This window comes from Suillus clintonianus, assembly GCF_016758775.1.
Source record: "Suillus clintonianus strain FC179 chromosome Unknown DEU56scaffold_3, whole genome shotgun sequence".
Classification (NCBI taxonomy): domain Eukaryota; kingdom Fungi; phylum Basidiomycota; class Agaricomycetes; order Boletales; family Suillaceae; genus Suillus; species Suillus clintonianus.
This window is the reverse complement of record NW_024539227.1, coordinates 637,189-650,135: the sequence shown is the minus strand read 5'-3', so window position 1 is coordinate 650,135 and position 12,947 is coordinate 637,189. Positions and strand designations below refer to the sequence as shown.

General features: G+C 51.2%; 3 protein-coding genes across 3 annotated transcripts; 1 reads left to right on the top strand and 2 right to left on the bottom strand.

Moving 5' to 3' along the window:
- Positions 1 to 1,010: 1,010 nt before the first annotated feature.
- On the bottom strand, positions 1,011 to 4,706 carry DEU56DRAFT_877216 (uncharacterized protein). Its single transcript, XM_041356024.1, has 2 exons — positions 3,140 to 4,706; positions 1,011 to 3,083 (listed from the first exon to the last, which is right to left on the bottom strand). Exons 1-2 carry the CDS (start codon positions 4,538 to 4,540, stop codon positions 1,335 to 1,337), a joined length of 3,150 nt encoding a protein of 1,049 aa, XP_041214874.1. The 5' UTR covers positions 4,541 to 4,706; the 3' UTR covers positions 1,011 to 1,334.
- Positions 4,707 to 4,782: 76 nt separating this feature from the next.
- DEU56DRAFT_768424 (uncharacterized protein) lies at positions 4,783 to 6,184 on the bottom strand. The gene is made up of 4 exons (XM_041351240.1): positions 5,777 to 6,184; positions 5,548 to 5,715; positions 5,342 to 5,491; positions 4,783 to 5,292 (listed from the first exon to the last, which is right to left on the bottom strand). Exons 1-4 carry the CDS (start codon positions 5,858 to 5,860, stop codon positions 4,945 to 4,947), a joined length of 750 nt encoding a protein of 249 aa, XP_041214873.1. The 5' UTR covers positions 5,861 to 6,184; the 3' UTR covers positions 4,783 to 4,944.
- Positions 6,185 to 10,129: 3,945 nt separating this feature from the next.
- Positions 10,130 to 12,879, top strand: DEU56DRAFT_943543 (uncharacterized protein; the record flags this gene model as incomplete). The annotated part of the gene is made up of 3 exons (XM_041358967.1): positions 10,130 to 10,303; positions 10,352 to 11,034; positions 11,098 to 12,879. 3 exons carry the CDS (start codon positions 10,130 to 10,132, stop codon positions 12,476 to 12,478), a joined length of 2,238 nt encoding a protein of 745 aa, XP_041214872.1. The 3' UTR covers positions 12,479 to 12,879.
- Between the last annotated feature and the right edge of the window lie 68 nt (positions 12,880 to 12,947).

Below are 12,947 nucleotides of genomic sequence, written 5' to 3'. Positions count from 1 at the left end.
TGGGCGTAGCACATCTCGAGGACGCGGGGCTTGAATGACCGACGGGACTAGCCATGGCAGGAAGAGCATCTGGCCAAGAACCAGACCTGGTAACGTTAACGCTCTTCTTCCGCCGAATTTCCTTGACGCGGTTCTCATGATTGGCTGGCTTCTTTGCTGTATTCCGGGGTGGTGGAGGAGGAAGACTGACAGCGAATCCCGATGAGTGCGAGATAGAATGGTATAGACTGGTCGGCGACCCGCTGCCACGACGGGTAAGCTCGTCATGTTGGAGAAGGGCCTCGAGATTTGGTGATATCTGGAGAGAAGTAGTAGCTGAGACGGGTAAACCGACTTTGAAGGATGTTGAAGAATCCTTGCGGGGGTTGTAGGACATTATTTTGGACATGACAGTCGGTGGTAGAGAAGGAAAGAAAGCCTCCGGAAGGACGAGGAGGGTACTAGTAGTAGTTGAACCAGATTTTTTTTTTAAAAACTAAGTTCCTCCCGCCGCTTAGGCTATATAACTGGCCAAGGAGGGTGAAGCCGGTGACAGGAATGTCAGAATGAAACTTGGAATTGAGTTAAGAGCTCAGAGCTGTCTAAACATTCAACTTGAGAGAGCTTGATGATCAGAGAGCACAGAGAGCAAGAGCAACATGGTCTTCTGTTTCAAACAATAAGTAATAAGAAGCTTGGACCGGCCAGGGCCAACACGTCTGTGATTCTTTGGTGGCACGCACTCCCTTACAAGTTACGGCGACTGACATCCTGACGACAACCTCTTCGGACCCTCCTGTCAAATTAGCAACCGCTTGGCGAACCGAACCGAAGAAAAACATGAAAACGTTACGAAACAAAACATTCAGCGTGACGCAAAAGTACAAGTGTACGATATCGGTGGTAGTTTGAGCGTAGATACGCAGCGCAGCGCTGGTTGGAGACAGTCACAAAATAAACGTGCACGAGTCTGTTGCTTGGGCCAGATAATTTTTTTTTTTACTTTGCTGGCCAGTGCATGAAACTTCATCGCCACGTCGAACCCGTTTTCTTTTCTCAAAGTCCAAGCAAATAAAATTTCGGTGTCCAAGCGCTACGCCACCCACCCGGTCCCACCGAATCAAATACAGTGACTCACTGTACCTGATAAAACCACTAACATGACACATTATTATGTCGTGAACAGGTCATCATGAAGGATAGTATGCAGAGTTCACTTTTAAATACGTGCGTTGATTATACTGAAAATAACCTCAGAACAAGAACACGGTATGGAGCGAGAGATAACCGACAATGCGATGCAGATCAGTGATGTACATGAAGAAGGAAAATTTCAACGGATGACCTATAGGCTATCATGCTGGAGTTTGTATTCTGCGCGGCGGCAATGGAGGCCTGTTATCCGGTCCCTTGGCAATCACCAATTCAGGTATCCCAACGGGTGCCGACGTTTCAGCTAGCTCTGGAGATGGATCTGATGATCCCTGCACCGGCGAAGCTCCTCTCATCTCGTCTGATGCAAACGATACCGAGGGAACAGTGGAATCTTTGGACAAATCAGGCGTGCGTGGTACCGCGATGGCAGATGATATCGTCCGCGGAGGAAGAGGGGGAGGAACAGATCGTGGAGGTGGTGATGCGACTTCGGCAGAAAGACTGAGTGGGAGAACATCAGCATTACGTTCCTCTGTGTCTGCGCGTGTAGGCGTCGACTGGTTCTCCGAGCCTTGTTGTTGACCCGTCAGAATCGGGCTTTTCCACAACCGATACATGCTTTGAATGGCAGGCCCCATCGGCTTGCTCTCCGGCGGGGCTGACGATGGTGCAATGTTCCCCATTGACATAGGTTCCCCACGATGGCTCGCATGAATCCCCGGAATAGTCATTGTCCGCGCCTGTGAAGGTTGCGTATGAATGATAGATGGCCTGCGGTGCTCTTCTGTGATATCCGTGAAATCACGGTCTTTGAGTGGATCACTTTCTGTCGCAGACCTTGACAGGGAAGGCGCAACAAATTTAGATGAGGAGCTCCCTTCTGATGAACCGCCTTGTGTGATGTGTGGGGGCGATGCGGGTGCACCAGATGATGATGCCATGTAACCGCTCGACGGGCTTGTGGATCTTTTCCCATTAGGAATAGGAATAGGAGCAGACCCGCCGTCGTCCCTGCGCTCCTTTCGTCCGGCAACAGCAGCACGCACTTCTGCGTAACTGGGGCGGCCATGTGTGCTCTCTGTCCGGGTACGAGCATCCGAAGGTCCGACATCCGGCACGTCATCCTGAGAGTTGGCACTATTATCTTTCTTAAGACCACCCCAATTGACCCCCCATTTACGCATTGCCTCCTTAGCAGAGTTGCTCAGCGCTTGTTTATCTGCGGCTTTCGACTTGAGCGTAGAGAGGAAGGAGCTCGCTGTATTCGAACCAACGGAAGCCCGGGGGCTCTTGGAGGCAGCACCAGAGTCTGAGTGGCCGTTTAGGGACTCGTCACCACCGACCGATACCGAAGATGAAAAAGAGTCTGCTCGAGAGGACCTAGAACGTGCTTGAGAGTGTGTTGATGAGGACCGGCCGTTGTACTGTGGCGAGAGGTACCCAGGTGTCTCGTCATCCAATTCCATCTCGCCCGCAGGTTTGTCTGGGTTCGCGGAAAGATCTTGTCTCGGCGTCGAAGAGCTTGAAGCCCGGCTCTGCCGTCCACGAACATCAGACTCCTCGACCTCCTCGCATACATCCGACTCATCTCCCCCAGATGAAAACCAAGATCGCCGTCTAGAGGCTTTTATATTCTTGTCTGAGGTTACAGTGGTTGCGGGCCGGATGACTGGCATGCCTTCAAATAATGATGCCTCAACTCCCAGGTCTTCAGTAGACACTGCACGCTTTATTGACGGTGCTGTGACCTCTTCAGATGTACCTGGAACGGATGGAAGGTCTGATTCGGATGCCGCAGGCTTTACGCCTTCAACGTCCGATGAAGTTGGGGCGGGCTCTGACTGCTCACGCCGGGCAGCGTCTGACCAAAGTCCGCCACGGTGGATGTAAGGTGAGCTGTCAAAGAAACTAATATCATCCATGTTGGGCATCACAACGGACTCTTGAATCTAAGTCGTAGGGAAATTAGATTGTGATTAATATAATGATCATCGGGCATACTCACCACCTCAATGATTCTTGACTTGATGGTGTCAAGTATCATGCCCAACGTAATTTGGCGATCGCTCACGATGGGCTCCACATCAAGGACCACGCGTGGGGTCTGCGTGAACGCGTACCATATCCGACTACTCGGTGGTCGCTTGACCTTGATAAGAAGGTTTCCTTCTATCTCCCGCAAAATAACTGCCAGCACCAGTTTAACGGTGTACGACTTAAATCGAGCTCCGAGGTTGATAATAACAGTAGCCTGGACGGTCGCACGGACCTCCCCTTTGTATGACAGGCGCACCTCGAGCGATGCGTCGCCCTCTTTCGTGAGCTCCTTTAACATTGGCTTGCTAAGTGTCGGAGCCTTGTTGCCAATTGAGAACTCGGTGACAGAAATGTCTGTGAGGAATGCAGGGCGCTTGACTTTGGAAACCTTCTTCATGAGACGACCGATGATGTACGACTCTAACGTCTGTGTGCGGTAGAAGCTAAAGAATATGCGCCCAAGAAGCGCGTTCAACCAGCGCATGGGGATGACATCGGGTTGCTCATCAAGAGTCACGACGAGTTGGTTCATTTCTGAGGGGAGGAATACGTTCTGGAGTGGGTTGAGAGTAGGCGTGCCAGTCGGGTTCTCAGATGCATGAATGAGCGCAAGGTACCAATCCTCCATCTCGACGCAGGAGCGCACGAAGATGAACCACGGCGTCGACGTGCTAAATGCCTCTTGTCGCGCAGCGTCCCGCTGTTTTTCTTCTTCAACAAGTCGCTCGCGTTCGTTGATCTGCTTCTTCGAACTTCCACCTGCCTCCTCTACTTTCTCGTCGATGTCAACATCTTGAAGTGCCATCTCCTTCGTCACGCTCGGCATTCCTTTTTCCTCAGGTATTGGTCTCGGGCGCAGACATATGGCGTTCCGTTTCGTGAAGAGCTCCCCGTCCAGAAGTCCGTCCGGGTAAACGCACACCTCATGACCGCCCAACTCTATTGCAGCTTCGCACTCCGTTCTACTCTCGTCCTCGTACATGTACAACACTTTGCCCTTAAGGACAACGTACCACATGTCTTTCGGGCGTGAGCGCTTAGGGTCCTTGGAGCGCGCATCAAGGTAGGAGCGGACGAGCGTGACGTATGAACCATCGGACGACGTGGATTCTTCGAATGTTCTACGCATTGTCAGCCAGCCTTTACGCGTCCTGGGCTGGTCGTTGACTTCCAGCGATGATGTAGGATCTTCGGTTTCTGCTTGTGGCTCAGTCGACTTGGTGTGGAGCTCTGGCTTGGCATCTTTGGCTGAGTGAATTTGCACGGGGATAGAGGTGTATATGGCGATCCCAACGATGATAAGGATGGCCAATGGGATGAACGTTAGACCGCCTAAGACGTACGCATAGAAGAGCGCTCTGAACGACATGTCAGACTGAGCGCGTGGAGTGGCCACAGCTATAATACGTAGTGCTACTGGATTAACTTCCGGTTAGCACTGGACTTGATAAAACTGGCTTTAGCAGTCAGTGTGCTTGAAAGGAAAGGAGATAAAGAACGGGTCTGGACGTTTGCGGGGGAACTGGGTGAGGAGGCGAACGTCATTTAAGTTCCCACGTCAAGTAAACGTGTCTTCCATTTCCGTACAACCTCCAGCACAACAAACGGTACTTAAGTTGATCTCTACAGTGGTATTGAACATTTAGATAACATGATAGATACAATACATGAGAATGCCATATGTTTTATGAAATGAACTGCCCAATACGGCGAATGCAACGAGCGGACGACAATGAAGTTAGTGGTAGATGGACACATGGGCGCAGCAAAAACTCAAACGTCCGTCCGACAAGGAGGCTGTAGCCTCGAACGCCGCCTAGAAACTACACTCTTGGAATATAGCCCCCTTCTACACTGTTCATCCTGTGTGGGAAGAACAGCACACCAATGGCCGTTGACATACTTCCAATCATCGACGTGGTCGTTGAGATTGAGTGGGCCCACTACAAGGGGCGGAAACGCGCCGTTTGACGGGGCGTATGTAGGCACCGTGAGGCGCGTGCCAAATGATGCATCTTGATACGGTACCCAAGACGAGGTTTCACGTGGCTGGAATGGACACGGTGAAACGATAATTGTCGGAGCAGATGGGTGCGTGGGTTTGATGACAAGCGGTTCGACCTTTTAACCAAGGTGAGCATTAATTTATGCATAATTGATTTATGCTCACTAAAGAAGAAGATCGCCGACGCTTTCTTCTCGGTCGTTCTGGCAGTGAAACGTCAGGACACGGCAATGCGCAGTCCTCTGCCGCATGAACTCTCGCGATCGCCGGTAACGAGAGCTGCGAATGAGATGGTGCTTCTAAATTTTCATTAGTCTAAAAATTTGTTTGAGTTAAGCTAGTCTGGCGAGACAGGCAAAAGTGCGACGCACCTGTTGAAGTTCTTCACCAAGGGGATCTAATTCTGACAACAGCCTAGCAACTGTGTCCAAGTCTTCCTCCATGACATTTTTCAAGCCATGATACACAGGCTCAATAGTTTGGGCACACAGCCCGCGCCACGACAAGTCGAGACAGGTGAGCACGTTTACATCGACCGACTAAACGTGGAGCATCCGCCAGTTCAGATGACGACGGTAAATAAGCTGAGAAAAGACTCACCATGGCATTGTCATTGCTAGACAATGTGTGTCCGACGCGCACATCTAGCCACCTGGCAGACTGGCGTGACAGTCGAGCGAACATCCCTTCAGTCCCACTTAAAGTCCACCAAAAAGTTGGACACTGTAAACGGAGCGCCGAAGCCCCTAACACCTACGGAAGCGAGGTAGATAATGCAGAAAGCGACTCTGATTTAAGAATCAACCAGACAGGCGTCAGGTGTCTCTGAGGAGGGAACAGAAGAAACATAGGAGAGCCAGGTTCCGGGCAATGGGCAGGGAAGGCACATGGCTATGAAGATAATGGACGTGTTTCTGACTCCGGCTTCTTCAGAAGCCGGAGCCAGCAGACAAGGTATCGTGGGAACATGAGTTGTACCGACTACTATAGCTACACCACTAAATACAGTCTATTATAGAGCTAGCGACTTGGTGAAAAACCTAGGAATGCCCTATATAAGATCAAGTGACTGACAGGTGGTCCAAGAGGAGGAAGTGGAGGTAATGTGCCTCTTGCAAGCACGTACTACTACGACACGTGGCGGATAACGCATGATTAGTACAAGCTATCAACTGTGGAGGGGGGTCAAGTCGAACACGTCGGGACTCCCAGACCGTCGTATATACACATGGCGCGGTTGCGATGCTAAAGTTGTTTCCGTGTGCTGTGCTTTAGGTGACAGATTAGAAAATGACTGATCTACTCGGTTGCAGTTTCTCATCCGACGCCAGGCTTGAGTTCTTTATTGCACGAATACCTCTCACGATCAAACGGAACGTCGACAAGATCTTGAGGATCTGTCACAAGTCCAGGAGCTGTACGTGGTCCCCCTTGTACCGTAGTGGCATAGGTCGACTCGGCAACGAACTTCATGATATCAGGGTCTAGAATTTCGAATTCGGCGTACTGGCTGTCCACTACTTCATGCGTGTTTCGACTACCTAAGCCGTGTATCATGCAGTGATAAATTGACGAACCAAGAATTCTGATTCTGATCTGGAAGCTTGCGCCCATCTGCCTTCAGAACCGTATTTCACCATCCAGAATATCCAGAACAAGAGGAACAAGCCAGTTCGAGGGGCCCGCCTGTGTGCTGTATTTATACCGTATGTCAGGTCTAAGTTTGCGTACTCGGGAATGGCCGTGCGACCAGAAATCTTGCTCGCACCACTTCAAGATCTGATTCCAGGGGGTGCAAGAGACCTCGGGCTTGCAAACAAGGTACCGGAGGCAGTCGACACTGGAGTCAGCAATGACTTTATTTACCAGTCGTTTAAATCGTGTACATGTGGTACTTTTAGACTTTCCAGTCATGTGGTCACCTGTAGATTATCAGCATTGGTAAGACCAAAACTTAGAACATCGGTTTAACCTAAAAAGCCCCTGTGCGAGCTTCTGGTCTGGTCGATATAAACAGTGAGAAAGATCTGCCGTGTCTTCCTGCTGTCTTGATTTTTTCGATGACAGCGGATATTAAAGAACAGGACCTCAGTGATGTGGCTTCAAGAACGTTAACGTTGTGGGTAGATAACATATTGAGGTATGTGGCCATGACATGTTTACCACATTGCCGAACAGTTCTAGGCGTCTAGAGGGGTTCCGAAGCTTCCGGTAGGCAAGGATCAAATCGAATCGCGTTGACTCCTCCAAGGACCCCAGGGTACGCTGTTCCATGTCCGATTTCTACACAAGGAACGTTGGGGCGACTTTCCCCGTAAAGACTTCCAGAATGATGCACTGGGCTGCGATAACTGCGATAACTTTGAAGGAGTTCAGAAGCACGAGAATTGCTGTGTTACGTGGTCTTTACTTTGTACAATTCGAGGAGGACATAACGACACCTACATACATTACTTGGCCACCCTGATTGGCCCTAACAGGCCGCTCGACGTAATACAGTTGTCACACCCGACATTAATGAGAGGCAAAAGGGCATAACTTCAGGACATTGAGGTCTTAACGCGAAAAGATATACTTAGCACTTAGCTATACTAGATAGCTTCGTCCATAGTCAACGGGAATAAGCCGGATCCAGCCGGGGGACGGATCCCGGAAGTCTCCATGGAGCTGAAGAGGATCCCAGTGGTCTGCCTCGCCTTGGTTCTCGGATAACACCGCTGGAGTACTGCGGTGGGGAGAGTTGACCGTGGGTGCTAGGCGTAGGGGAAAATCCTGAAAGCATTAGCTGTTTTGAGCTGGCACTCCACATGATGATCAGAACGAACAGATGTGTCGGTGAAACCCGACGGACGTTTTGAACGACGATCACGTGCGAACCCGAGGACGATGACAATGAGCCGTTCAGCGCGTTTCAAAAGGTTCCGTGGTTGGTTATTACAGGAATAAACGATGCTGTAACCATCGTGCCTTCGCGACCGATAAGCAAGTCCCACTGCCTGCGAGGGAACGTAGCGGCGCCACTATCAGCCCATGCAATAGTCATGATTGATATGAGGCTGGCGATGCCGATACGAGGCCGGTGACGCGGATATGAGCTATGTGTACAACCAACTTGGGTCTAAGTCAGCTCATGACAAACGGCACTGGGCAGATACGCCTGAACGGCCAAAAGAGGTGTTACTTGCCACATCGAACAGAAAGGCAGCGCGATTGTTCTTATATCATGGTTGGGCCAGGCTGGCGCGCAGAGCTTGAACACGAGGCAAGCCTCGAGGCGTCGTCTATATGAGTTTACCCTAAAGAGGAAAGAGGATGATATCTAGACGCCGCACCTACGTTCTTGAGCGCGGTGTGAACAAGGATGTGCATGTGCGGCAAAAATGACGTCGTGAGATATGGCTAGTGTAGGCGGGCTGACTGATCACTGATGAGGTGGAAGATAAGTTGGGCTGTTTGAATTGATCTGTTTTTAATCTGAGATACAGACATATCACCACCGGCGGTGAGAGATGGGATGATGATGATCAGGATAAGGATAATATAGATTGATGAGATGGTGAAACTGATAATCAGTTTACGTGGAGAACCCGGGTGTCAGAGACGAAAACGAGGACTGTAATGAAATTTGGTGCGCATCGACAACAGGGGAGAAGACGTGTAATGGAATGCTTGGTAGTATGGATGGAGTTATGGAAAACACTTCTTGAGATGAGGTCCTGGAAGACCCACCGATCTATCCGGCAATTTCATTTCACGGTGAAAATAGTGCGTGGCAAATTTCTATATGCACGAGAGGTAGGACACATGGGTTTTAGCCATTTGGCAAGACAGGGCAACAGTCAAGGGTTAACAGCTGATTGGTGAAAGAAGGGAAAGCAGGTCAAATACTGGAAACACGTGGGGCGATCAGAGATGATCGTTGGATAGCGAACATAAGCGGGACAGGTGCCCGTGGGGCAGGCCCAATGGCAATGTGACAGGAGGAACATGATGTGGTTAAATGGCACTGTTATGCGTGATGTGGGAGCCAGACCTGATGTGAATGGGAGTCAGGAACGACACGCTGTACAAATGAATATGAACACTGGGCTTGTTGCCCCCAGAAAGAGGATGTCTGGCGAAGTAGCATTGCCTCGTTGCAAGGCATGACTCTCGGCCACTGATCACGAATACAAAGGAAGCCCTTGCATGGAGTGGCATTGTGCAATTAGTGGATTGCTTGCTGGTAAGAGGGCGGCCTCGAGGCATGGCCCCGCATGGAAAGCAAAAAAAATAAAGTGGATAGAAGATGGACCGCCCGTAAGCGTAACTAATTGGAGGTATAGTATGAGTCAGGGCTAACGATCCAAGGGAAGTGTGAGCCCGAGCTGTCGTCGTTCAGTAAAATTACGGACCCACTACGGCAGCTGCCTCGGCACAGCCACCGTCGGGTAACTTGTGATTGGAAGATACCCCGTGAACTGCTTTCCACATCCACAGTCGACGTTGCCAAACAACAATGCTGGACCGACCAACAAAAATGTAAAAATTTACATTGTTGGCTCCAGATAAATCAGGTTGCTCTTCACGTCGTACGACTCAGCGGCGATACTAGTTTTGACCGCTCTGCCCTCCGTTGACTAGCACAGCCTTTCTATAATACTCGGTAGGCCTTTCCCAGTTCCTTCCTGTGCATGGCACTGACAGGACGCGTGTACAAGTCTCTTTATCTCTAGACTTGCCTATCAAAGGTCAATTCGAAACCTTTTCCTAGGCCCCAAACGGCCATTTTTGTTGTGGCCTGGGTCACTTGTTCATATCGCGAACCCGTTAGACGCTCATTTCCTGCCTCGAGGCAATCCCCGAACCGTATCATCTCTCATACGGTCATATATATCAGATCCGAGATCTTCCCGTGGAACAATTCCCTTTTAACTGTCGGTGAATCCATTTCCTTTCCCTTTTCCCCCGTCTATGCTTACTGCTTCTTTCCGTCCGCCCAGTGGTGGCTGGTACTCCCGTCCTCCGCCCCCAATGCAGCGCCGCGGCCGCTCACGCCAAATTTCCCCAGTGGCACTTGCCAGGCAGGCGTCCGAGGAACGGAGAATACTATTATATCTCGACATGCAGCGGGAAGCAGAAATTGCAGTGCACACCAACTTCTTTGTGCCACCTCAGACAGCATCCTTACTCCAGTCGGAAAAGGTGGATCCTTCCTCGACGCATGCAGAGGAGCCACATCTTGCTTCAGCCGCGTCATCACTGGTCCGCTCTCCTTCACGCTCTTCGAATATCCAGGCCGACTCCGTGAAGTCGGCAGATAGATCCCCTTCGTCCACCCGCTCTTTATCCCCGACACCTTCAGGGTCTCTAGGGTCTGCTGAATCATCAGCACCCTCTTCTATTTCCCCTGACTCTTATGACTCGCCTCCCTCGCCCCCCCGATCACTCGAAGATCAAGTCCAGGTGGCTTACGCGTTGGATGATATCCGTCTAGCTAAGATTCTGCTTCTTAAGCTTAAAGGAATCGATGTCACCTCGGATAATGATCCTCGGATAGATGAAGTCCAAGACGAAGACTTTGACATGTGCTTCGTACCCTCTGGCCCACTTAAACTCGAAGAACCTGAAAGGCTCGTTGTCCAAGAAACCCGACTGAGGCAGCAGGCAAGGTGGGAGGAGGCTCAGCGACAACAACGCTTGCGCGCGTGCGAAAAGATTTGGGAGGAAGAGAAGCAACGTCTACACACAGAACGACTTCGCGCTATTCGCCGTCGTGAGGAAGATATTGCTATAGAGGAAGAGCGAAGACGGTTGGCAGAGGTTCATCAGCGCGAAGAGGCAGAGCTCGCTCTCCGACAGCGTTCCACGCGGGTGGGGTTCTCGATGGCTCAACGTCACACTGTGTCTTATGGTAAATTGTCGCAGGCACGGCTCGCGAGGTTCTCGTCGAAACGTGACGAAGATCCATTTCAGTACACCTTCATGCGGCCCATGAAGTTGAGTACAACCCCACCCAAGCGTGGCCTCACATCCCCGAAGCCACTCGGTAATGACACCACGTCGAAGCCTTCAGGTGGCCTCCAGCGCACAGTGTCGTTCAAGGAGGTCGTGTCCTCTATGGACGGTAAGCTGTTCCCCCTCGACGCAGCTGAGCGGGCGGAGGAGGCGAGGCGTATTGCTGGCATCAGCACTGTTGCCAGCCCTTCGCGGCACCGCCGTCATAACTCTGCGCAATCCGATTTACTCCTCAGCTTGTTGCAAGTTGTGGAGTGGCAGGAAGGAGAGAGGAGAAAGGCGAAAGGCAAGGACGTGGAACGGCCTGCGCAACTTCTTGAGCAATCTCCGCTTTGCAGTACTCCCACCCCTATGCTTTCGATCCCTTCATCTGACTCGATACCCTCGATGTCGTCGTCTTCAGTTTCCACGTCTCGGTCGAACTCTTGGTTGTCCTTTGGCAGTTGGCGCTCGTCGGTAACGGACATTACGTCTCCCGAAGCGTCTTCGCCCGTTACTGACTCACCCAAATGTTCTACATCGTCCCTGCAGCTACCTACTCTCTATGAGAGTCAGCGAGACCTCAACCCGCGCTCCTCCTTTGTTCCCGTTTCGCTTGATGAGACACCACTTTCACCGCCCAATGCTCAGAGACATGCTCGGAATGTGCAACCCTCTCAACCTGCTGTAGGCGTTCCTTCACCAGCCAGTGGCTCTCGTGGGTTGGAGAGCATGGGAAAAACACTGGTTCGACATGTCAGCCGTTCGGTCCACGGGATAGTCGATGTGGCGAAAGGACTTCAGTCGGCCTACATCTCTACAACCATGTTTTCCGTTTGCGCCGCTCCCTCGCACTCTTCTACGTCTTCTTCACGTGCCCCCCTCAACAGAAAGAGTTTCCGCCGCTATGGCTACCGTGCTCGCCCGGCTGACGTGAAGAAGTTTACTTCTATCGCCACACTATCTCCAACAGCTACCTCACCCGAGCCTATCCACTTCATCCCTCTCGTATCCCCTTTCGCAGTAGCGCCTGGTGCTACATTAACCGTGCATCGTTCGGCGTCCTCTCACTCCCTTATCATACCCTCACCCCTTCGCCCTCGTACTCCACCCACTGCGCTCGCTTACCGGATGCGCCCCGTTGCGAACCCTGAAATCCTTCGTTTACGCGCACTACAGAATCTCATGTGTGCCCGGGGCAAAGAATGGGAAGGCCGCGGACGAGAAGGTGGGCTTGGCTGCGGCAAAGAGCGTATGCTCGGCGTTGCCTTTGAAGGCCGGGGGCCGAGCGGCCTAGGGTGCGAGATACGCTTCGTTATCGCATGAGGGCTTTCCTCCTCGGGTCAGGACTGTGTGTCCTCAGTTTCTGGACTTTATAATCAGTTTATGCGCTGTTTAATTCTAATCGTTGGAACGGGACCTTCCGTTTTAGTTTGTAGGTTGGTGCGGGGAGGGGGAGCGGTGATATAGGTGGCCCCATCTGTTGTCTGTATCTATAGAACGTTAGCTGACGATACCCTCGCATGACGAGCACGTACATATGCTCTTTTCTTCTTTCTTGTACATATATATACCTAGCGTTTTTGCGACATCCCATCACATCTAGACTTGCCATTTTCCTTGTTTGCGATTCCTCCTCCTACGTACTTCGTATGTGCTTTGCCATAGAGAGCTGATAGAATGCAATCTCATGTTTGTTCATCGTATGCTGCAATCGATACCAGTCCTTATATACTATGCATCCATGAGGTGAAACACGATTCGGTCTCGGGTCTTCGACTCCCGGCTCCCTCAG